At 49.1% G+C, this 25,492-nt stretch overlaps 1 protein-coding gene across 2 annotated transcripts in view; it reads right to left on the bottom strand.

The window, feature by feature from the left end:
• Positions 1-25,492, bottom strand: part of CAPZB (capping actin protein of muscle Z-line subunit beta) — a 59,539-nt gene that overhangs the window by 5,196 nt on the left and 28,851 nt on the right. For both annotated transcript variants that reach the window (XM_030231216.2, XM_030231217.2), the window contains exons 4-6: positions 21,279-21,392; positions 7,653-7,794; positions 7,018-7,134 (exon numbers count right to left, since the gene is read on the bottom strand). In XM_030231216.2, the coding sequence (XP_030087076.1) occupies positions 7,018-7,134; positions 7,653-7,794; positions 21,279-21,392 (373 nt within the window). The remainder of the gene's footprint in view (positions 1-7,017; positions 7,135-7,652; positions 7,795-21,278; positions 21,393-25,492) is intronic.

The raw sequence follows: 25,492 nt of genomic DNA, 5'->3' as shown, positions 1-25,492 counted from the left end.
ACCGAAGCCCCAGGGCAGGACCTGGACAGGACACAGCTCCTGAGCCAGCTGAGATCCTCCAGCCCAGCATCAGAACTGGGAGCTGCAGCTGCAGCAGCCCTTGATTCCATCTGGCTGCGCCTGATGGAGCACCCATCCCATGGCCTGTGTGCTGGGGCGGGGGTCCCAGTTTTGGGTTCCCCTGCGTGTGGACTGAAGGCCCTTGAGGAGTAATTCGTGTTCAGCCTCAGGTGTTTATTATTCCTTATCAGTGAAACAGTCTCAGTACTGTGAGTTTGGCAGCTTTTCATTAGAAGGCACAAAATGGCCAACAATCTCTTGGTACAAGGGCTTGTGAGACTAAACTATCCAATTAAGAGCTGACACCTGGATTATTTTCCATTTTATCCCAATAACTGATCCCACAGAGCTGCAGTGCAGACTTTTCTGCCCAATTACATAATGCCACCCAAACCCATGGAGAAGAAGGAAGAAGCAGCATGAAGAAGAAACCCAGGACAGCACCCTGTGCCCTCCATCTTGCTTCCATCCACGGCATCCTAAAAATCCCAAACCCTCAGTTTCTCACCCAGTGACACACCCACACTGCTCTCTATAATCTATTTCACACTTTTGTGGGTTCCACTCTGTCTTGAAGTCTGGGAAACTTTCTCCATGGATGAGGGTCAGAGTCAGTGCTGCCCTGGGGGTCGGGGCACCCCAGAGCAGACACAGAAATATTCCCAGTGCCCTGGGTTTGCACAGTGTGCTCAGCTAAGTCCATCCTCTCCAGCTCCTGAGGTGAAAACTGTGGCCAAGACCCAGCCAAGTGTTGAACAATGAACATCAGGCCCAGGAACCTCAGCAAGATTTGCTGAGACAGCAAGAAAACAAAACTGGGAGACAAATGCAGTGGGAAGAGCAGTCTTCAAAGGGTTTCACTAATCCCACTGCATTCTCTTATCCATCTGCTCCTATCCCTCCCTCAGGGCAGAGTTTAAAAATGGGCCAGCTCCAGGTTTCTTCTAAAGAGCCAAGGCTGGAACAGGCTTGGGGAAGCGTGTAATTTAACTGGACCCCTGAAGGCAAAAGACAACCTGGAAGAGGGGGAGAAAGAGCAGCAGGACGTTTCATTTTGCCTTCAGACTGCTTCCATGGGATGGAGCCACTGCCTGGAGAAGGGTCCAGCTGCAGTGCAGAGACAATGCAAACCTGACCCACACAAACATCCACACACCATGGGGAACTGCACCCATCAGCACACTGCCCAAATCTGGGGCAGCTGGGAGCTGGCAGAGGGGCCGTCACTGCCACAGGCTCCCTGCTGTGCCTCCTCCACACCTGGACAGACCCAGCTCTGGTTAAGAAGCAGAATCTGAAAATAGATTTAAAAAAAAACCAAAACAAACCCTGTATATTATTACATCTCCATAAAAACTGCTGCCAGAAGGAAAACATTTTTATGTGCTCTGGAAGGCCAGATGTTACAAGAGGCTGTTTAATGGAGTGCAGAGTCAAGATCAGCCATGTCCTACAAACAGTTGGGTTTTGTTGAGTTGTTGGGGTTTTTAAAGGTTCCTTCCTGTGGCTGGCACTGCTCAGGCTCAGGCAGCAGCACTTCTGCTGCTTAAGTAAGGCTGGGTTTGCTCTGAGGAGAAATTCCCTCTGCAGGCTGGTGTTCAGGAGCAGCTCATCCTCCTCTGGCCCTCCCCACTGCCTGCTGGGCTCAGCCAAACCCTAGGGGGAGTCTGTGGGGAGCCCAGCCCCAGCCCAGCCCCAGCCCAGCCCCAGCCCAGCCCCAGCCCTCCTGCAGCAGACCCAGGGCCTGGCTCCCCTCCTGGCTCCCCCAGCCATCTGCTCCAGGCTGACTCACAGGGACACTCACTCCACTCACTCCTCTGGGCCATCTCCAGGGCTGCCTGCTCCCTTGGGATGTTTCCTGCACAGAATAAAGCAGCTGCCTGGGCTTTCTGTAAACATTATTTGGAGGAATAATATAAAGAGGGACATTTAAGCTGGATAAACACTTTGTTCCATGGTGAAAGTGTCTGAAAACACCAGCAAATGTAGAAGGGAACTCATCCTCCATTTTGCTCTGAAAAGCCAACAACAGCCACAGCTGCTCTGGCCATGGAGCAAAGTGAAAATCCCTTTAATGAAACACAAACAGCAACGTGTGCCAAGGGCTCCCAAAGCCACAGGCAGGCTGGAGGCTCCAGGTGGAAAATATGTGGAATTATTTGGATATCAGTAAGGCAGAATTTGGCCTGCCCCTCCAGCACTTATTTCAAACTACAAGCAAAAAGTGAAGGTTGTGATCTCTGCAGGGCTTGCAGCTTTGTAGGAACCAGCTGAGGACTGAGCCCACCCCTCCACAGGGATTTGCTCTCACCAGTGTAACCCAATTTCCCATTCCCTTTGCCAAACTGCCCAGGCAAAACCATGGGCAATCCTGGGGATGCTGCACAACCTTCACCTGCCTCCACTCCTCTGCTCCCTTCTTCTCACCCATGACAGAACTGAACCCCTGTGAAACCCACAGGGGACCTGACAGCCCATCCCACTGCAGCCCTGCCATGGCAGGGACACCTTCCCCTGCCCCAGGCCCTGAGCCCAGTCTAACCTGCCTGGGACACTGCCAGGGATCCAGGGGCAGCCTGAGAGGTGCCAGGGCCTGCTCACCCTCATGATGGAAAAGTGAGGCAGAAATAATTCCCTGGACAACCCCTGTAAGCACATCCCTGCTGTCCCTGCACCCAAACACTGCTCAGCTGGTGACTAAAGAGACTCCAGGTCACTGGAACTGCTGAGGGGGAGCTCAAGGATCACCAGAAGATCCCACTGGTGGAAAAACAAAGTTACAACATCTGGAAGTCGGTGGGATGGGCTGTTCCATGAAAGCTGCCCTGGATGGAAATGGATGACTGCCCTAATTGCTGAGCACAGGGATTTCCCTGGATGATAAATGGAGAATGGCTCTGCTGGGGTTTCACTGAGCAGCAGCAGATGCCAGGGCAGCTCTTCCTGCAGGCAGGGATTGCTCTGTCTGCACAGTCCAGTCTTCAGCCAGCTCTGCAGAACCTTCTGCCCTCGCTAGAGAGTGTTCCAAGTTCAAAAATCAACCTCTGTGCTCCTTTCATCCCAAATCCCAGGCCTCAGGAATCAGCCTCCTCATCATCCTCCTCAGGAGTGGATTGTTTTAGTTCCTCTATTTAGTGCCCCGTGACTTTACATCCTCCCCTTCCCACATCTCCCAGTGTAAATAAACTCCAGGTTTGAGCCAAGCTCCTCCTAAGCACACTCACCTCCCCAGCTCCTCCTGGCCCAGGGCACACACAGGGTCTTGGTGCAGGAGACACCTCGGGAAGGCACCTGCTGGTGCTGCCTGCAAGGAGGGGCTGCAGAGCCCACCACAAAGGGCAGTGCTGACTGTCTGCCAGGAAAGGGGGAGCCTCCACATCTCCTCTGCACCAAGTGCAACAGGATCCCACAGCTGCTCCCACCTTCAGTGAAAGTGCAGCCTAATGAAAGCTCAGAGTGAGCCTCGAGCAACTCCAAGGTACACACGGGGCCAGGAGCCCCAAAGCTGCCAGGGAAAAACATCTGCCAAACATCTGGCCTCCATCAGGAGGGCTGGGAGGTACCTGCAGTCCCCAGAGAACGTGCAAGGTAATTGAAAAGCTGCTGGCACGTTTCATTTCCCTGCAAGCCCTGCTCCCTGCATCCTCCCCGACAGTGTTTATGTAGAACAACATTCATTCCTAAACATTCCACCAACCCCTGGGCAAAGGAGAGTCCCTGCCACACAGAGGCACTCTGCAGCCAGGACCTAATGAGGTTCCAGTGGGAAGATGGCACCTCAGCTTTAACTCTCCCAAAGTTTTCAGGCCAGAATTACAATCCATGGATCCTGTGTGCCTGGAGCTGGCTAAGAACTGATCTCACCCTCTCCAGGTGAATTAATCCTGCACATACACAAAGCAATTATGCATACAGGTAAACTGTACCAAGGAGTGGATGTGACAGCACACAGGGGTTTGTGCTGCACACTCCTGTGTGTATATAAACACCCATTCCTCTACTGGATCAGGACAGAATCTGAAATTCTGTAATTGAACTGACACAGCAAAAGCCTGAAATTCTAAAATCCACCTGGTCAAGTAAATTAAAATTACACCAAGGAGAGTTTTCAGCTTCCCAAAACAGGCTGGATCCTCTCTGTCTCCCACGTTCCTTTTTCTGTCCACTCACAAATCTAAAATGTTTGTTTCTTCCTAGAAACAGAGACAACTCTTATTGTAGCAGACAAAAAACTGCACTGGGGAAATCAAGGAAAAGCAATTCAAGGCACTGGAAAAGAGATGTCAGCTCCCAGTGTATAAAACAAAACAGACCCAGGCCAGGGATGTGACCTGAGCAGTATCTACCCAGGAGGGACCAGCACATGGCCCCAAGGCAGCTGGAGGAACACTCCAAGAGAATCCCACAGTCCTGGAATGGTTTGGGTTGGAAGGATCAAAGCCCACCCAGTGCCACCCCCTGCCATGGCAGGGACCCTTTCACTGTCCCAGCTGCTCCCAGCCCCATCCAGCCTGGCCTCGGGCACCCCCAGGGATCCAGGGGCAGCCACAGCAACAAACACAGGGTCTTGAAGAGAGAGGAAAAAATCCTTCTCAAAAACTGAGTGCAACATTTAGGCACAGCCCAAGTGGGAGCCTTACAGGAACAAGCCTGGGGATACTCAAGACAGGCAGAGTTTTTCCAAATGGCTTTGACAAAGGCAACAAACCCCCCTGGCTGTGTGGGTGCAGGGCAACAATCTCACCTGCAGGAAGTGACTGCAGAAAACAGCTATTTCCAGAGCCTCACTGCAGCTCCAAGCTCAGCTCCACCATGTGGCATTCCCTGAGCTGTTCCTCTGGCCAGCAAGTCAATCCCTCCACAGGCACTCAGCAATGCCCTGTTTGAGCCAGGAGGCCAGACTGGTTTGGAGGGAATGGCTCTGCCCAGAGCTCCCTGTGCAAGCACTGAGAGGCTGCTGTGCCATCCGGGGATGAGCAACACTTCCAAAGCTTCCTCTCAAACACCAGGACATCTGCTACTCTCATTTCAGGATCAAAGGTGGCCAAGGAGCTTAAACGCTGACTTGACCAAAACCGTGTAAATTTACCATGGACAAAGTTTTTTCAAAACATCACTGATACCTGTCAAAGTGAAACTGTAACAGGCTATTCAAGAGGAAACTAAAACCAACTCTTGGTGGCTCATTTTGCTGCAGGCTGCATAAAAGGCTGATCAAAAAAGGAGAAGTAAAACTTGCAGAGCTTGGGTGATTTAGCACACTGGATTTAGAGCCAAGCCAAAACCCTGCACTCAGGAGCTCAGTCCAGCTGCAGGTAATTTCAGCTGGGGACAAACAGCTCCTCCTCACCCAGAACTGCTGGAGGCACTGTGGAGACTGCAGGTAACTGAAAGGTAAAGCTTCTGCAGTTCCCAGTTTGCCAGTGGTCTGCAGGATCCTGGCCCAGCCCAGGCAGCAGAGCCCAGGCTGGGAGGTGCCCCCAGGTTCCTGTTAGTGCAGGAGCTGTGCATCGTCACCCAGCACTGCTCCTGACACTGAACCAGCCCTGCCTGCCTGCATCACATCTGCATCCAGTACTCTGCTGCTAAACGGTGACAGAAGCATGAATCTGCCCCTGAAGCTTGGAGAGGGAAAGTCAAACCAAGCAAGGGCCAGCACTCGGGCCAAGGTGTACTGAGGACACCTCCTGCACAGGCCCTTGTTTGCCTTGGCCCAGCTCGTGCTCCAGAGGCCATGGCCAGAGTCAAGCCCTTGGCCTGCACTTCACAGCTCCCATTTACAGCATTAGCAGGGCCTGGGATTAAATATTTGTCCGGGTCACCATAACTCGGGAGTAATTACTGCAAAAAGAGTCAAAAAAAGGCTCAAAACCGTCTCCAGGTGCTTTTTTCCTTCACTTGCTTTTCCATCAGCTTCTTCAATGTCAACAACGTGGAAAGAAAAATCACCCAGGCTGGGGCAAGCTGTGCAAGACTAACCCAGCCTCAGTCCCTCTCTGCAATCCCAGACCCTCCTTGGCTTCACCTGGCTCAAATCTGCCCAGAACCAGGAGGTTTCTAACAGAGTCTGCATTGTCCTTTGTATGGAAAGCCCCAGCCTGCCCTGGGAAGGCTCATAAAGGAGTTTCAGCTGCTGCCAATCTCTCCAGTCACTGATGACCTTACAATGTGCCTCCTGTCCTGCAGAGTTTATTACTCTGCTCCAGTCACTGACTTCCAGAGCCCAAAGCAAGCCCAGCTCATCAGCAGGGAGGAGAAGCCCCTGGCAGGTGGTGGGGTAGAATCAGCCTCATCCAAGGCAGCCCAGCTCAGCAGATCCTGCTTTTTAGGGACTGCAGCACTGCTGAGATCTGCCAGCCTGGCACCTCCCTGATGAAAAGCAGCTCTCAGGAGGCAGTCAAAGTCATTAATGCTGGCACAAAACCCCCAAATGTTTAGGACAGATTTATATTTTTAGATTTTTTTAAATCAGTGTTCTGGTACTGCAGGGAAAAAGCACTAAAGGAAGATACCATGTAATTGACGCCCTTAAAAAAAATCTTACTGTCAGTGCAAAATACAGGTTTGTTCTCAGTGGTTTAGCTGGCTTTTAAAAGAGAGTAAGAAAAGAAGTCATTCTGTATTTTTATAATCCTGTTGGAATCTTCCAGTGAGAAAGTAGGCAAATTTTACAGATAAAAAAATCTGCAATACACATGGAAGGATAAAAATTCAGAAATACCAAAAGACACAGTGAGCCTTACAAGCAAGTCTGAACTCCTGCTGGATGTTTTGTATTTTTAATTGCAAGCCCCCATGCGTCAAGCACAGTTCAAGGGGCTTTCTGGTAATTACACCCTGCATTCACCATTTCACTGAGCTGCAGAGCAGCAGGAGAAGAGATGTTTATGCCACTCCTCACAAAACCAAGGCTCTGTGCCTGACTGGGTTTGCCCAGGTGTGGGGACACAGCCTTACCTGTCTGGTGAGGCTCCCCCCCAGGTTCATGGTACCAGAGCCAGTTTTGTTGGTCTGCAGCCACAGCATCACTGTGGAGGTCAGCTTGTAATGGGCAGTGCGGCCACTGGACTTCTCCTGCAAGTGCAAGGGAACAAAGAGGAACAGAGGCAGGAGGTTAAAATCCCTCCTAAACCTAAGTGGGGGCTGGCCTGGCACACCCCACAAGCAACAGGCCAGGTAAGTCTGACCCCACTCCTGCAGCACAGTCTCTTACAGACAATTCTAAGTGTGCTCATTCCTCTAATTTTCCAAAGCAAATCTAGTTAGGGCAATTCACTCTCCTAATGCTTTGTTTTTATTACCTAATTAGTGATATTTATCTGTAGCTCTTTATGTTAAAAACCCCCACATCTCGGGATCACATGCACAGAAAGTAACATACTTTCAATTCTTCTGGGATTCTTTTTGATTACAGCTGTGACTTATCTCTATCCAAATTGCTTTGGGGCATTTTCAAAAATTAACAAGGGAAAGAAGTTTACAGCCCTGACACAGTATTACATTGTTCAGTGGAACACCTGTGCTCCTTAATTGTCTGGAATTAACTGGGTTTTGTTTTCACTGGGGTGTATCAGCTGCCCCAGAGGCTGTACCTGAACCTCCACCACGTGGATGGAATCCCAGCACCCCTTAATCTTCTTTGATCCATCTCCAGCTTTCTTAATGAGGATCACCCCAGCAAAGCCATGATCCAGATCCCAGAGGTAGACAGAGGAGACTCCACCTTCAAAATACCTGCAGGATGCAACCCAAAGGTAAGTTAAAAGCAAGCAGGATCCAAGCCAGAGTCAGATATCGTTAATAATAATCTTAAATAAGCAGAATTTCTAAGTCCTAATACAGATTTGTTTTTTTCTTTCAAGACTGCACACTCTCACAGTTACACACCCAGAAACAAAGCAGTTCAAATCACTTCATAATGCAGAGACTTCAATTACAAAACAACTGCACATGTCTCTGAAGGAGAAGAAAGGTCTGGTGAGAACCAGAGCTATTTACAGATTTCTACAGGACTTGAGCAAACAATTCCTCTGATTCCAATTACCTACAACAGCTGGTAAAAGCACAAGCTACAAAGTGGGCTGAGAGTAAGGCTTTATTTTACAGTCTGGTCTGTTTTCCCCTCTTCTCCAGTGCTATTGGCAAACTCTGGAAGTTCTTGACAGCAAAGTTCACTAATTAAGACAAAAGGGAACAAGTGAGCAACTTCATGTAGCTGCCTCAAAAGTCTGACATTGATTTACTGCAAAGGGAGCTGAACTGAAACCAGGGATCTCAGAAATGCAGAGATGCTGTTGAGGTTTTATTGTTCCCCATACCTGATGCTGGAATAAGAGAAAAGAAGCCAGACTGCCTCAATCTCAGGCGTCTTTTGCTGAAATTACACTCAGAAAACCAACCAAGCAATGGGTCTTGTGGAGCCCCACTCCCTCTGGGTGACACTGGTGCAGATGGAAAATGCACTTCATAAAAAAATGGTAAACAACCCATCTGTTGGAAGAAAGGAGTAATTCTGTCTTCTAGAAAAGTGGAATTGCAACCCACAGCATTTGACCCCTTCCATTCTTAAGTTAGCAAAGCCATGAGGAGGATGAAGGAAAGGGGAAGAATAAATACTCCTTCAGGGCCCACAACTCTTGGGGATGACCATGGCACACAAGGATCATGTGAAAGGAGGAGAGGAAACTTCATAAACTTCATCAACACCACAAAATGTTGGTAGTCAGACTTTTCATTGCCTGCAGGAGGGCAAAATCTCATCATCCAAAACCAAGAGGAGCTGCCATGACTGCCAGGTCCCAGGCAGATTAACCTGTCTGCATTCTGCCTCTGACTGTCACCCACACCTGGGAGTAAACACTCACTCCCCTTCTGCCAGAGAGGAAATCATCCCTCACGGCCAACATGAAAAAATCATCAACCCTTCCCATCTTTGTGCTTCCCTCCTTCCTAACCTTGGGCCTTCCAGTTGGGAATGGTGCTTAAAAGGCAATTTACTGCCATTTGGAGTTCCTGGATTATCCCTAAGCACTGTGGATTAAAGCACACTAACCCCTCCCTTGCCAGCAGGCAGGAGAAAAGACACTGGAAGTGAACTCCAGTGACACTTCCAACCCTTCCAGCACATTCCCTGCACCCACAGATCAGCTCAGTACCTTGTTTCAAGAGGGCAGAGTCACCAGAGTCCCAATTCCCCTTAACTGCAGACACCCAAGCCCTCACCCAGACCAATGCTGACCTCAGGAGGGGTAAATAATCTCCTATAAACTCACCACAGCTTTTTATTTCTAATGGGTGGCTCTGCCTCTCCTCGCCAAGCCCAGCCCAGGCAGTTCAGGACTCACTGTCCTGGGGCACTTGCCAAGCACTGATAACACAGCAGTGAAAAAGCCCAGCCACACTAAAGCCAGGCTTCCAACAGGCAACTGCAACCTACCACACCAACAAACACCCTTTTTACATCCCCTGGGGAATTCACAAATGGATTTAGGTTAATGCAGTTAAATGCCAGTCCTGCAGTGAACCTCAGCTCCAGCCTAAGCCATGCTTCCTTCAGGAGTGGGAACCAGAGGCCAGAGAGAAGCAGCTATTGTCCCTTCTCAGAGTCAGATTGCTTTAAAAATATATATATAATATATCCTTTTTCATCTACAGAATCAGTGAATTGACTCAAAATGAGCTGGCAGTCACTGAGAACATTACAGTGTGCACAGACAGTTTCCCCATTACCCACTTTATGACCTTGCTACGAGCATGAAACATTAATTAAGAGAGGGACTGAAACAAGGTTTTGGGAAATTTATTCTTACCTACTGTACTTTGATCCTAATGACATGAAACAAGAAAAAAATAATTTTTATGTGGTTCACCTTTATGGGATTTTACATAAAGGCTTTTGTGGGTATTTTAAGAATGTGCTAAAATGTTGTCTGAAACCACATAAAACCATGTGAAGAACCTCCCGCCAGAACCAACAGCGCACACATGGAAACGTTTTCAGTGCCTTTGGAGATCTAATGAATCAAATATAGAATTAATATTCTTTTAAATACCAACATGCAATTTCAATAAAGCTGCTCTGCCATGGCCAGGCCCAGGAACTGGAGGCTGGAACAACAATGCCAGTGACTGAATCCAAGGCACGCCAGGATATCCATTATCCAAAAGCTCCAAAACCCCCTCCTCCTTCATGGGGAGGAAATATATAGAACTGATCACTACACTGCTTTTCACCTTCAAATAGCACTGAAGTGGGATTTCTGAACCTCAGAAAGTCACAGTTGGATATGAGGGGAACATTCCTGGTTTTGTAAAATAAAAATAAAGAGGTGCCACAGGCTAATTGGTCCATAACAGAAAACTGGATGATAGATTGGGAGGAATTTAAATTTATATTCGTGGACTTGGATTTGCTGCAGGAGGGCTGGGCTTCCTCCAAGAAACCCCTTCACCATGGACTGAAATGAAGCACATACTAAAATCCAAGCAGGAGAGGAACCAGCTTGGAAAAGGCCCCAGGAAGGCACAAACTGGGATCTTCTCTGCTAAAGAAACAGATGGACAAGGCAGAGCACAGCCCCAGAGTCACAGCAGCAGAGCACTCCAGCTCCTGCACCAAACATCCCTTGCCTTAGTGTCCCGTTGTGAAGTCCCTGGCCCTGATCCTCCTGCACAGCTGTGGCTGGAGAAGGCATTCTGTCTTCTTTGGGAGCTGGAATCACAGAATCCTCGAGGCTGGAAAAGCCCTCTGAGGTCATCAAGCCCAACCATCAGCCCAGCACCACCATGTTCAGCACTAACCCACTGCCCCATGGGTTTTCTGAGCACTTCCAGGGGTGGTGACTCCACCACTGCCCTGGAGATCCTGTTCCAATGCTTTATAACCCTTTCCCTGAATGTTTTTTCCTAATATGCAACTTAAACCTCCCCTGGCACAAGCTGGGAGAAGAGACTGACCTGGCTACACTGCCCTCTCTCAAAGCATCCAAGCAACCAGCAGATGCTTTTGGGATGCTCAGGAGGCCTCAAGTAGGAGAAATTCCTATTTGGTACCTCAGAAACATCACAAGGGACAAACCATTCTCAAAGGACAGCTTCAGAGCAAAGCAATCCCTGCTCTCTGCCGAAGGACACCAATCAGTCCAGGATGATCCATCAGACTTTACCTACAGACAAAACTTTGCTGTAAAACAATGAAAAATCCTTTTATGGTTGTCATATCCCTTTAGTAACAAGGAAAACACTGCTAAATGCTATCATAGTTGGGTTCAGTTAGAAGGACCTTAAAAGTTCATCAAGACCAAGTGACATCCCTGTCCTTGGAGAGGACAGCCAGTGCTCTATCTCTGGGAAAATAACTTTTTATAAGGCTGCCCATGAAGGTGAGTAAAAGCCAAGAGGCCCAAAGTAATCATTCATTCTCTTTACAGAATTCAGAACAGCAGTTCACTCAAAATCAATTATAGTTTTAATGTCATGATCAAACACTGAGTTTTTATATCTGTTACTCATCAACCACAGAACTCCTGGAAAAAGCTGTTTTATACAAAAAATGTCACACTTAAGACTGACCTACTTTACAAATGCAAGAATAAAAGAAAATATTTAAGCTAAGAGTGATCCAAAGCTTTATGAAGTGTTTGAAGTTGAAGTGGGTGGAGCCACAGGATGGAAACTTGTCTGAGGAGCCGGAGCTGTACCCATGAAATAGAAGCTGTGGCCAGAACAAAGCTGCAGCTTCAAGAGGGATGTGATAGGGGAGGAAATCCCCCAGCTCCCAGCACAGCACTCAGGGAAGGAAGGCAGATTAATCACTGTTTTACCACTGAAGGACAGCCCAGGAAGGGCCCATGACCCTCCTGATAAGGTTCCTCTCCTCCAAGCCTCACCAAGAGATCCTGGACACTGTGTGGAGAAAATGACTTTCCACCACACAGCAATAAAAACAAGCTCTGACTTTCAATTACACCTCAGAACCAAATCATTCATCCATAAAAACATCTGTGTATTTTCCAGCAAGTAGCTGAGAGCCAGAGACAAAAAGTCTGTGCCTTATGGCCCTCCCAACCCCGTGATGCCACAGCACCAGCACCTGGAACCTCAGCCTGGCTCTGCAAACCTTCCAAAGGCTTGCACAGGGTTTCAAACTGGCTCATTTAAAGCAGAAAAATATATTTTCTTTTATTCCCTAAAGGTCACATAGTTATTTCTTCCAGCTACAGAAGTTCAGTACAGAAAGGGAAAAGTCTCCAGCTATTTACATCAACAGACTTCCAAGAAAACTGGCATTTAAAAATCCTACCCCAAAGGAAAATACTGAGCATTCAGCTTACATGTTTCTACAAGAGTGACAATGACTGAAGTCACAGCGTGAGCAGCTGGTGTCTCACAGCAACCCTAAACATTTCCTAAATGTTGAGGTGAGGAAGCACATTCCAACCCTCCAGGGAACAGGAACTGGAGTGCCAAGTGACGTGGCACAACTCCCACCCAGCCCTTCCCCTGTCACCCCCAACCAGCATAGGAATCACAACCGAAATATGAAGGAAGGGGCAAATTTGAGCAACCCACCTTTCAGCAAACCCAAAGCATTGCTCAGGTGTTCAACAAATGCCCTGCAACCTCACACCTCAAGGAGAAGGAACAGATTCTTCAGGAGATCAGCTGTCCCTAAATAATTGTTGCCTGCATCCAGCTGTGAGTGATGAGGCTCAGGATTCTTTAATGAGAGGACAGGCTGGTACCAGGAATGAGCAGGATGTGGCACTTCTCCCACTGCTGGGAGCCCAGGAGAATTACAGCTCCTCTCTCCTTCCCTGGCCCCAGGAGCACAACTCCTTCCACAATCCCACCTAAAATGAAGGCACAATGTCTGTGCACAGCCCAGGGGTTTTGCACCCCACTTGATGAACTCAGCCCAAATTATGCTTGGAGGCTCTGTACAGGTATTTTACAGGAATTCTTTCCAGCATACACACAGGTGCAAAAACCCCTGGAGCAAACATACCAATCCACTTAGGTATGTGTAACTTCAATGCCAGTTGTACTTAAAAGCACACATCTGGACCACGGCAGGATGACTCAAACTGCTCAGCAGAGTTGTGAAGTGCAGGAACTCTGCAAGGAAGGACAACTGTACCCAAACAATGGGATCCTGAAGGCGAAAAGTCTCCCAGAACTTCCCAGTTTGTGTTTTCTAGCACCTTTCATTAATTAATGAAAAGTGCACTGCTCACGTTTTCCTTCTAATCCAACTGCTCCTGGCAGATGGAAATTAATGACCAAATCCCTTTGGAGAAGACACCTGGGAACAGTTCCATCAGCACCTCATGAGCAGCACAAGGGGCCACTCTGGACCGTGTCCAAACGAGGGAGTGCCTCAAGAACAGCAGGAGCTCCCCTGCTTCCAAACCCTTCCCCCGTGGCCATCCTTGGGCAGCACAGACACTGCTTCAGCCACCCCCAGTCTGCCACATTCCACACTCTGCCAGCTGAAACCCAAAAATGGACAGCAGGGGAAGAGCCAGCAGAAATCTTCTGTGTCGTGGTTTAAGTTTGGCACAATCTTTAGAGGCTGCAGATCTCACGTGACATCAATTCTCGAACAGAATTCAGTATCAGATCTGCCACAAGAAGGCTGCTGCTGCTTAAGTTACTCTGTCCTCAAATTCCATCATTAAAGCACTGTACATTTGTGAGGGCATGAGGTAAATTTCTGTCCATACAATACAAAGTATTATTAGAGACAACCAGTTCAAAAATTCCAGCTCACAATAACCTGACAGTTTAAAATTTCATCTCCTTTTTGAATGTAATTTCTTCCTAGGGATTTAAAGCCTTCAGAGAGCAGTGTTTGAGGACAGTGCTGCATCATCAATGCTGACCTCCTAATCCAAGTGTTCAGTTTTTATGTAATTACAGAGAACCGTGGGAACCCAAGGGAAAAACTCCTCCTCCACCCAACATCTCCGACTCAGAAGATAAGAATGCAATGTGTGCAGAGCTGCTCCAAAATGGAACTCCCAAAGAAAAAAAATCAGATGAAAAGCAACTGATTTAGTTTTCCAGCATGCCAGTACATTTAATTTTCCCCTCTTTCTAAGGAGATTCTCGAATATTTATCAACAACATCAATATTAATTCTGCTCTGAGCTGCCCATGGGCATGTTGAGGAGGGGATCCCAACACTGCTCTGTTTTCTACATCCAAATAATTTCCTTGGGAAAACAGCATGGCTGTAACTGTAAAAGCACACAGACATGAAAGCAGAGAAAGTCTTGGTGGTTTAGACCTGTCTTAGGAGATTTCATCTCACCCTTATTAGGCTGACCCCAGGCAGGAATCTCCCCTGCTGTCCCAGCCCATGGTGCACACCCCCAGGCAGCACAGGATGCACAGGCAGTTTCCTTAGTGCTGGGATGCACAACAAACCCATCTGGATCCAATCTGCAGGGCCCTGGCCGTGCAAGCCCCAGGAACTCCCATGCCCAGGAGAAAGGCAGCACAAAGGGCTGCAGCAGTAATGAGGAACAGGGAGCTGATGGCAATAAAGTCACTTCAAAGCTTTTCAGGGGCTTCCAGCTCAGGCAGCCCAGGTTTGCATCTGAACACAGACACAGGGCTCATAAAGGGCTCACAGCTGCCAAACCCCTCACTGAGCTCCAGTCCCATCCAACCTGGCCTTGGACACTTCCAGGGGCTGGGCATCCACAGTTTACTTCTCTGGGCACCCTGTGCCAGGGCAGGCTGTGCTGAAAACCCCCTGGTCACACCTCTTCCATCAGTTCTTTACTTGGTGGAATCAGGGCTGTTCCATGCACAAAGCACAGCAAAGCTGGTCACAGATGAATGCAGCAGCTGCTACAAACCCTGTGAGAAGAGCAGAGTCATTTGTGAGCTGGCCTGAGCCCCACTGAGAAGCTCTTGGGCTCAGATGGCACCACAGCAGATCTCAAAAACAGCCACAGCCCAAGGGCAGCACTAACAGAGGTTTCCATTTTTTCTTACCAGGACAAGTGGACTAAGGCAGTGCTAGAGGTTGTTCAAGCACACAATCCAAAATAAACGAGGAAAAAGGGTAAAAACAGCTAAAGAAAGTTGAACTATCCAGCAGTTTATGGGATATGTGAACATGCTCAGTACAGATGATGGCACAAAATGAGACATCCCTGAGCCCAGCAAAGCCAGGCTGTTCCACGAGATTAAACAGAGTAATAAAAATAAAAAATACACTCAGCCCTGAGCACTCTAAAAATGAAAGGGCAAACTCATCTGTCACTGGGACTTCACTGCTGTACCTGCCCAAACTCTGGCCAAAGGCTCCTCAACCCACACATTCCTGAGGCACATGGCCCAGGAATTCCTCCTCCAGAGCAGGGAAAGGCACTGGATGCTCAGCTGGCTGCCAAGAACACCTGAGTTCCACCCACAGGACAGGAATACCCACACTGCAAAGAGCAGAGCCCTGGGTGCCACCCTCAGCACTGCTAGCACTATCCAAAACTGCAGTAACTATTCTGGACCAGATTCCAATCAAAATTCAATAATAAAAGGATTACACACAACAAAGACATTTCAGAGGTCAATCCTCTCCCAGACCTCCTTCCACTCCTACCAAATTCCTGATCCAGAGCTCTAATACAACAAACTGAAAATGGATCAACATCAAAACAGAGACAGAAGCAGAAGTTCAAAAGGTTTCATTCTCACTCTGTTGAGGAAACTTAAATTCCTAATCAATACAAACATTTTTCAAGAGCAGAATGATTAAGATGATGTTTTATCTTTTTCTAAAGCTGTTAAAAATCAAAAGACCAATAAATCCAATTTAAGCCACCGAAAAAAGGAGGAATAGCTTTCTAAATGTATGTCAGTCACTAAACCAGTCCAAAGTTGCCAAAACTCATCCTGTTTGCAGACAGAGCAGCAGCATCCTTCCCAGGGGAGGTCTATTTAATCACTTCAGAAATTATTTCTTCCAGACAACAAAGAGCCATTAGATTACTTAATTAAAGGCCTGATTATCTCCAACCCAAAACAAGAGAAGGCAGAATCTAAAATAGAGAGATTTAAGCAGCTGCCCTGGTCCTCATTATGCTTTGATTTCAATCAAGCACACACACGTCAAGCAAAGGGCAATAAATTACAACCATGTGTTGGAAGAAATTATCTTCCCCATATTGGAAGTGGAAAGCCAAGGCTCTAACTGAGTGGTGTAAGATATTAGACTTCCATCTGGGAATAATAACCTACTGAACACAAACATGCCAGAGCATTAGCTCCAGGCACTGCTGGAGTTAAACCTGGCAGCAGGAGATGGAAATGGAACAGTTGTTTTTTGGGAAAGTGACATGGATTTTGGTAAAACAGATAACCAAGAAACATGCTTGTTGTTTAACACAGAGGACAGAGAGGGAACTAAAACCTGGTGTAATTCCTCTTTAGCCCAAATGCATCCAGAAAGGAAAGGTGGGAAACTCCAGAGATACTAAAGGTAGTCTGCACCAAAACAGACACTTAAGGCCAATTCAGCACTGGCTCACAGACACTGAAGGTTCAGCAAAATTGTTCTCCAGTTTATATGATTTCATTACGTGCAATACTACAAGACTTCCCCAAACTCATTTTCACACTACAGTCACTCAGTGGCCATTAAGCTTTTGGGGACAAAATTGAATTTTAAGGTCCCTAGCAAGCAAATCTGACTGGATTATTGCACACAAACTGTTAACAAACCCATACGAGGCTGTTTCCCTCAAAACACCCACGACAGCAGGTGCCAGCCCCTTGGGAAATGGCAAATACAATGCAGTGACTCACTGAACGTAGGTGGAGACTTACCACACCTGATGAAAAGAGAAATCTAAAAAGGAAAGGTGTGTGGGCCAAATGGGGCTGACACAAGGAAGAATCTCAAGTGCTGGGAGAGGCCTGAGATGAATTCCGTGAGATATCAGCACTTTCTGTGTTAAAGGTAAAAGGGGAGCTGGTCCACGGGAGGTTGGGACCACATGGGGAGAGCAGAGTGGGATGGAGATGTTCCCAAAAGTGCCCGTTTATCTCCAGATGCTGGGATGACCAGCACCAGCTGTGTTTGGAAGCTCAGGAGTGAAGTGAGCCCTGTGCACAGCAACTGCTGAGAGACCTGGGGTTCTTCAGCCTGGAGAGAGGGGGCTCTGGGCAGACCTGACTGGGGCCTTCCAGTGCCTGAAGGAGCCAACAGGAAAGATGGAGAGAGACTTTGGACAAGAGGGAATGGCTTCCCACTGCCAGAGGGCAGGGTTAGATGGGATATTGGGAAGAAACTCCTCTGTGAGGGTGGGCAGGCCTTGGCACAGGTGCCCAGAGCAGCTGTGGCTGCCCCTGGATCCCAAGGCCAGGCTGGACAGGGCTGGGAGCAGCCTGGGACAGCAGAAGCTGTCTAGCAAATCTGGACACAAAGGCACTACTTGCTCTGAAAAACCCAGCAGAAACTCTCATTACAGGAATAAAAAGCCTGAACTGCCCAGGAAATTCAGGCAGGCTGGATCTGGTGTTCCCTGTGAGTGCTGTGATTAATTCTGTATTCACTGTTACCTCTCTTTCATAAAACAGCAGCTGTGGTTACAGAGGCAGCTCCAGAACATTCTCTGCCCCACAGAGGGACAGAAGAGCCTCTTAAGGGACTGCTGGTGAGGAGGTGATGTGTCAGATTTGAGACTTCTCCCTCAGCACCATTTTTATCCTCTTCATCTGCAGCCACTGCACTTAAACTGGCATTTTTAAAGAATGTGTAATGTGAAGTATCAATTAGCCTGGTGTCCCCTGTGAAGGATCTGTGTGGGCAGGCAACCTCACCAGAGTGAGCAGAAACAATGAAAGCCTCTGCAGGTCAACTCAAAATGTAGATATTCTGCACACTGCCTACAGACTGATCCCTGTTCCTGGAGGGTGAACCTGGAACAGATCTCCCCATCTAACAACAACCAGAATTTCCACAGAAGATACACTCCTGAGGGCTGCCAGCATGCTCAGCTCTCTGATTAACCCATCGAGGAGCCTGAAGTATCTCCCAGTGCTGGAAAAGCTCTGCTGTGCCTGCCTCTAGAGTTGGGAAGGACACTGGTTCCTGGCCCAGGATGCCCTGTGCCCTCCCTCCCCAGCTGCAGGAGCTGCCACAGCAGTGACACTGCCAGGGCAGGGACACCTCCATGGACCCTGCTTGGCCCAGCCCCACTGCTGGCTCTCCAGGCACTCCCAGGGTCAGCTCCCAGCTCCAGCAGCCATGGAGTGACATCCCTGCCACTGCCACTGCCAGCCTTCTGTAGCCATGACGTTTTCTGAAAAATCCCTTTGCCAGGATTTCTCTCCTGAGAAGCTGAGAGGCCTCAGGAACAAACTGTAAACAATGATTATCTGCTGCTGTGGAATGCACCAGGTGGATCTGGGATTGGTCTCATGTGGTTATTTCTAATTAATGGCCAATCGCAGTCCAGCCACCTCAGACTGTCTGGTCAGTCACAAGATTTTATTATCATTCCATTCTTTTCCTTTCAAGCCTTCTGATGAAATCCTTTCTTCTATTCTTTTGGTATAGTTTTAATAGATAATTTTCTTTTAACATAATATATACCATAAAATAATAAATCAGCCTTCTGAAACATGGAGCCAAGATTCTCATCTCTTTCCTTGTCCTGGGACCCCTGTGAACACCAACACAGACCTGCCCAGGCAGTGCCACCCCTGCCAGTGCCACCCCTCCACCACAGCCCTGCCAATGCAGTGACATCCCTGCCAGTGCCACCCCTCCACCACAGCCCTGCCCATGCAGTGACACCCCTGCCACTGCCACCCTCCCACCACAGCCCTGCCAATGCAGTGACACCCCTGCCAGTGTCACCCCTCCACCATAGCCCTGCACAGGCAGTGACACCCCTGCCACTGCCACCCTCCCACCATAGCCCTGCCCACGCAGTGACATCCCCCTGCCAGTGTCACCCCTACCAACCCACAGCCCTGCCCATTGCAGTGAACACCCCTGCCACCCCTCCACCAGCCCTGCCCATGAGTGACACCCTGCCTGCCCACCCCCCCATGCAGCTGACACCCTCCCCTGCCAGTGCAACACCCTCCACCACAGCCCTGCACAGGCAGTGACACCCCTGCCAGTGCCACCCCTCCACCATAGCCCTGCCAATGCAGTGACATCCCTGCCACTGCCACCCTCCCACCACAGCCCTGCACAGGCAGTGACACCCCTGCCACTGCCACCCCTCCACCACAGCCCTGCCAATGCAGTGACACCCCTGCCACTGCCACCCTCCCACCACAGCCCTGCCCAAGCAGCTCCAGCAGCTGCTCCATGAGGAATAGCTGCAGCCATTCCCAACCAAACGTGTTGGCAAGAGCAGCACTGAGAGAAGCTGGCATTTGTTGTCACCTCTGAATTTCCACCCTCTGATCTCCAAGTAAGAATTAAGCTTCTGCTGTCAAAACACAAAAATCCAATTGTCTTGTTCAGAAACCTGCAGAGCCCAAGTGCAAGAACAAAAGCCTGTTTCTCTCCACATGTCAGTTGGAGGTAAAGGACAAATCCTGATCTTTAAGCGCAACAAACCCTTCAGACACTGAGGTTAAGTTTCTTTAACTTTGAAAATTCTTTCCACAAATGCCACAATTTTTTTACACTGCTCAGCCCAACATTAAGCCACCCTTGTCCTCTTTTCCTTCTTCCCTTCTGGGATCACAACAGGCACTGAAGTGTTCTGTGCTGGCACCTGTGCCCATAGTCTGACCTGTCCTCCTGGCTGTGATCCCTCCTGGGTGTCCTCTGACCATTCCTGCCTGTAAAACCTGCACTGACAAACAGAAAGATGGAATTTGGAACAAGCTCACCTTTCCCTTCCACACAATACATGAAGACTGTTTTAAAAGTACTGCTGTACCCCATGCTGAGCAGGGCTCAGGAGATTCACCTCAGTCAGAAACCTGCCCTGAGCTTTCCTTTCAGCCAATTCAAGCTGTTTAAAGAAGTTATTGTATCCAGCCATGACTTCATGGTCATCTGAGCAGAGAGGGATTTAAAAAGACAACCTTGGTTCCATAAACCTCCTCATTTTCATCTCAGGGTATTAAAAATCTTATTGGTCCTGCTCTGTTCTGCATCTGGGAGTAACTGCAAATTTGGCTTTGCTGAATATGCAAAATTTCTTTCTTCCAGTCAGTTCAGATACCAATAACAACTGTTACTTACAAGAGAAGTTGGAGAGCTATGAAAATAACACACGAAAAGAAGTAAAGATTTGATACCTATAACAGAAGTGTGATGTTTAACACATTTGGACAGGCTGCATTTACACTGAGCCACAGAACCCAGCAAGAAAAGTCCCTTTTAATGTGCTTCTGTCAGCACTGTTACATGATGAACTGCATCCAAGGCTGTGTTTTATCTCCCTTTTCAGGCAACATGAAGCAGCAATGATGTTTGTTCACTTTTTTCATGGGCTTTAGCCACCTCCCTAAGAAAGTGTCCCAGTGAAGGACACACTGGTTTATTTTGCTTTCCAACACTGGCTGTGCAGTTTTAGCATCACTTTCCACCCCAGCATTGCTTAGGAGACCACAGAGCCCAGAGCTGAACCTGATCACATCCCAAGGATGTGGAGGTAAGTGCAGTGCAAGACCAGCACAGCCCAAATTTAGAGAAAAATTGTTCAACTGGTAACTCACCCAGCCAGCTTCCTCTTGCTGCTTTAAAAAGCCACTGCCTAATCTACATTGATCTCACATGCGCTCTGTTAATTCCTTTGTTTTACACCTCTTTCATAAGACAGGGTCTGAAACGAGCATCCTGCAGCAGAAGCACATCAATCCCTACCCAACTGCTGCACTTCAGCCTCCAGTGCCTGTCCTTTCTTTGGGGGATGTGAGAGTTGCTGCTGCACATAGAGATTTTTTAAGAGTACAGCTTGAAGGAATGGAAAATGCAGATGGTTTAAGCCAGAACTTAGAGATCAAAGAGAAGCCAGGTCATGCCAGGACAGAAACAGCACCAATCTGTTCAAGGGGGAAGGAGGTGGGAAAGCACCTCAGCATCTGCCTTTGGCACAGCTGACAGATTTGACCATGTCTGGCATCACAAACCCAGTGCTGGCTTCCCCCCAGACCCCATGTGTGCACTGCACACCTGCCCCAGGGGATACAGACAGACAGACAGGGCTCAGAGGGTAGGACTGACATACAAGTCTCTGTACTGGTCAAAGGCATTGTTGGCTTCCACCTCCAGCTTTCGCAGGCGAGCCGAGGGCATGGCACCGTCCTCCAGGGGAGGGTCGTACTTGTTGCTCCACGGTGACCTGCAGGGAGACAAAGAGAGGGACAGTCACACCAGGGGACAGGAATAACAGACAACAGTGTCTTGGGCTGGAAATGGGGCTGTGTGTTCTATTCCTGTCTGTGGGGCAGTTCTCTTTATCTCTTCCACAACCACTGAGTGTCCCTGCAGGGCTGATCAAATTCCAGCATCCCATAGGGAGATGATCCACCCAGGGGAGGAGCCAAGCATTCCTACCTGGATACAATCTGACATTTGGGACACCCAGCAGCCTTTGCCCACTGCATTCCCAGAGGGAAAGCAGGCCCATCTATAGCAGCCCTGGAGCTCCAGAGGAAAACTCCCCCCCTGTGCAGGATCCCTGCTCCAGCAGAGCCACAGTTGGCACTGCAGGAGGGCTGAGCCCCCCTGGGATGGGACTGTGCCACCACCCTGAGCCCCCCTGGGATGGGACTGTGCCCCCACCCTGAGCCCCCCTGGGATGGGACTGTGCCAGCATCCTGAGCCCCCCTGGGATGGGACTGTGCCACCACCCTGAGCCATCCTGGGATGGGACTGTGCCACCACCCTGAGCCATCCTGGGATGGGACTGTGCCACCACCCTGAGCCCCCCTGGGATGGGACTGTGCCACCACCCTGAGCCCCCCTGGGATGGGACTGTGCCCCCACCCTGAGCCCCCCTGGGATGGGACTGTGCCCCCACCCTGAGCCATCCTGGGATGGGACTGTGCCAGCATCCTGAGCCCCCCTGGGATGGGACTGTGCCACCACTCTGAGCCCTCCTGGGATGGGACTGTGCCACCACCCTGAGCCATCCTGGGATGGGACTGTGCCCCCACCCTGAGCCCCCCTGGGATGGGACTGTGCCCCCACCCTGAGCCCCCCTGGGATGGGACTGTGCCCCCACTCTGAGCCCCCTGGGATGGGACTGTGACACCACCCTGACACACAGGGGGGGTCAGCTCCTATTTTTGACTCTGTCAATAGGTTTTTTTTTTTCCTTTGTACTATTACATTTGTATTTTTAGTTTTCCTAGTAAAGAGCTGTTATTCCTCCTCCCATGTCTTTGCCTGAGCACCTTTTAATTTCAAAATTAGAATAATTTGGAGGGAGGGGGTTTGCATTTTCCATTTCAGGGGAGGCTCCTGCCTTCCTCAGCAGACACCTGGCTTTCCAAACCGAGACAAGGAGACAGAGCAGGGCCAGGAGTCAGCCTGGATGGTTCCTGGGGGTTCTTTCCAGCTCACGGTATTCCATGGCTCTGAAAGGTTTAATATTGGTGGGTCTGAGCTCACCCACAGATGCTGAATTTCCACAAAAACCCAAAAGGTGCCCAGAGCAATCTACCTGGAAGAGCTGCACTCTCCACAGCCGTTTCAAACACTGGCCAAAAAGGGGACACTGAGCCCTCAAAACTCACCTGGGGGCCATTCCCTGGCTTCAGGTTTTCTGTATAAAAAAAAATCTCTTGGGTTTCAATCTGTTCCTTCTTATATATTCAACAACAAGGCTTCAGCTGTTGAACATTAAATATTAAAAACTGTTTTCATGCAAATACAAATCGATTGTGTAGTTTATTTGGGATCTGACAGCATTTGAGCCAAACACTGCTGGCTATGATTAAGGTCCACATTTTCCTCCCTACTCTGCTTTGAAATAAACTCTACCTTTAGCATAACATTAGGAAACCCTTTGAACGGTTTAAAGGATTTAACAGGGTTTGTAAAGCTGCAGGTTTTACTACAATTTCTGCAGGTGTGGAAGAGATTTTTGTGTTCTTAATGAAAGATTTGGTATTAAAAGATTAATGGAACCATTTGCCCATCTGCTTGAGGCTTTTATAACTCCCATTCTGGAAACCTGCATTTTGCTTTTCATTTCCCCTTGGAGTAACCAACTTACACATATCACTGCTGCCTCAAAGAAAAGCACCTCTACCCTTTCTCTCCCCTTTCCCAGACCCTGGCTGCAGCACCAGGTGCCAGTGCTGGCCACAGGGAAAGGTTTTTTCTCTTTGTCACTCATTTCTCAGAAAGGCAGCGGGGTCTGGCACCTCTGTGGTGCAAAGCACAAAGCCCAGCCTCTGCTTTGCTCCCACAACTCCTGCTGAGCACACCTGACAGGAAAGGTGACACCAGGGAAAGTGGAGTTGCTGCGTCACATCCACCCAAGTGATGTTTTCAGGTCATGGTTCTCATCTCAGGGCTGTGTCCAGTTCTGGGCCCTCACTACAAGGACCTGGAGGGGCTGGAGAGTGTCCAGGGAAGGGAATGGAGCTGGGGAAGGGGCTGGAGCCCCAGGAGAGGCTGAGGGAGCTGGGAAGGGGCTCAGCCTGGAGAAAAGGAGGCTCAGGGGGGCGCTTGTGGCTCTGCACAGCTCCAGCCAGGAGGGGACAGCCGGGGGGGTTGGGCTCTGCTCCCAGGGAACAGGGACAGGAGGAGAGGGAATGGCCTCAGGCTGGGCCAGGGGAGGCTCAGGGTGGACATCAGGAGGAATTTCCCCATGGAAAGGGCTGTAAAGCATTAGAAGGGGCTGCCTGGGGAGGTTTGGGATGCCTAGCCCTGGAGGTGTCCAGGGAAGACTGGACATGGCACTCAGTGCTCTGGGCTGGGGACAAGATGGGGACTGGTAAAGGTTGGACTCGATGGTTTTGGAGAGTTTTTCCAACCTCAGTAATTCTGGGGTTTTGTGATTTTAAACAGCTGCTTAAAATGTGATTGCTCTGGAGAGGAGTCAACAGCCACAGGATCCCAGCTGGGTCAGGCTGGAAGGGCCCACAGGGCCTCATCTGGTGCCACCTCCCTGCTCCAGCAGGGCCAGCCCAGGGCACAGGACTGAGTGCAGAAGGGCCTGGAACATCCCCAGGGAGGGACACTCACAGCCTCTCTGGGCAAGGTGTGTAAATTTCTTCCTCCTCATGCTCAGGTGGAGCTCTCTGGGATCAGTGCCTGCCCCTTCCTCTGGTGTCACTGCTGGGTCCCAGGGAGCAGAGCCTGCTCAGAGCGCTCCCTGCAGACAGGCACACACAGGGATGAGGTCCCTTCTCAGCTCTTCCTTCACTTCTTTACCTAAAATCTCTAAAATCTGGGACAGATTCACATAAACCCCCCCTGGTGCTCCCCTGGTGCTCCCAGGTGGCTCAGCTGCTGCAGAGGGGGAGCAGGGAGCTCCTGCAGAACCCCTGGGAGATGCTCCAAGTGCAAACACCAAACTCTTCCCCTGGCTGCAGGAATGGCATTGAGGGGCAGCCAGAACAGACCCTTCCAGCCAGCAGCCTGTGGCATTTTCATCCCATTCCAGCTGGAGCCAGCAGCAGCTTTACCAACAAAAAAAGCCTCCTAACACAGCCCTGTATTTTTTATTTTTGTGGAAATGCACTCACAACACATTTAAACACTTAACTGGAGGCTATTTGAAGAAAGACAGATGGACAAGCACTTAAATTTCAAAAGTCAGACCTCTAATTTCCCCAAAAGAGAATGGTTTGTGTTTCAGCTAACAGGTTTCAGTGTTGTTGGCCCCAAATTCCCCATAAGGATTCCATTTAACAGAGTGATCAAACACACTTCGAGTGGAAATGTATGGACAAAGTCAGGAACCTTGAAGTCTAGTATTAAAAAATAAAATTAATAAAAGCTCTGCCTTCAAAATGTGGATTATTCCATGACTGCTTGATATCCTTCACAAACCTTTGTTATTCCAGGAGCACTCACAGAAGGACCTGTGAGACTCCCACAAGCAGGATTTAATAATATAAAGAAAATAAAAGTTATCTATTTATGAAGATCCAAGGAGACTCCAAAATCCACCTTTTAGTCTGATCCACGTTTGACATGGAGCAAAACAAGTCTGTCTAAACATAAGGAAACACTAAATTGTGATGTGCTAAGCATTAGGATATTCACATCCCACAGCAGCTTTTTTTCCAGGTAAATTCCCAGTCAAATTGCAAAGCCACTGGAAAAAGCCAACCCTGTAAAACTGGGATCCCATGAGAAAGTCTGAGTTCCCAGCCCCACCTCTCCTGCTGAAGGACAGCGATGCTCAGCTGACCAGGGAATGCTTGGAAATACTTGCATTAGAAGTATTTCTTGCTAGAAGAAATGCAATTAGCAAGCTGT

Source organism: Serinus canaria, chromosome 21 (assembly GCF_022539315.1).
Source record: "Serinus canaria isolate serCan28SL12 chromosome 21, serCan2020, whole genome shotgun sequence".
Classification (NCBI taxonomy): domain Eukaryota; kingdom Metazoa; phylum Chordata; class Aves; order Passeriformes; family Fringillidae; genus Serinus; species Serinus canaria.
This window is presented reverse-complemented; position numbering and strand designations above follow the sequence as displayed.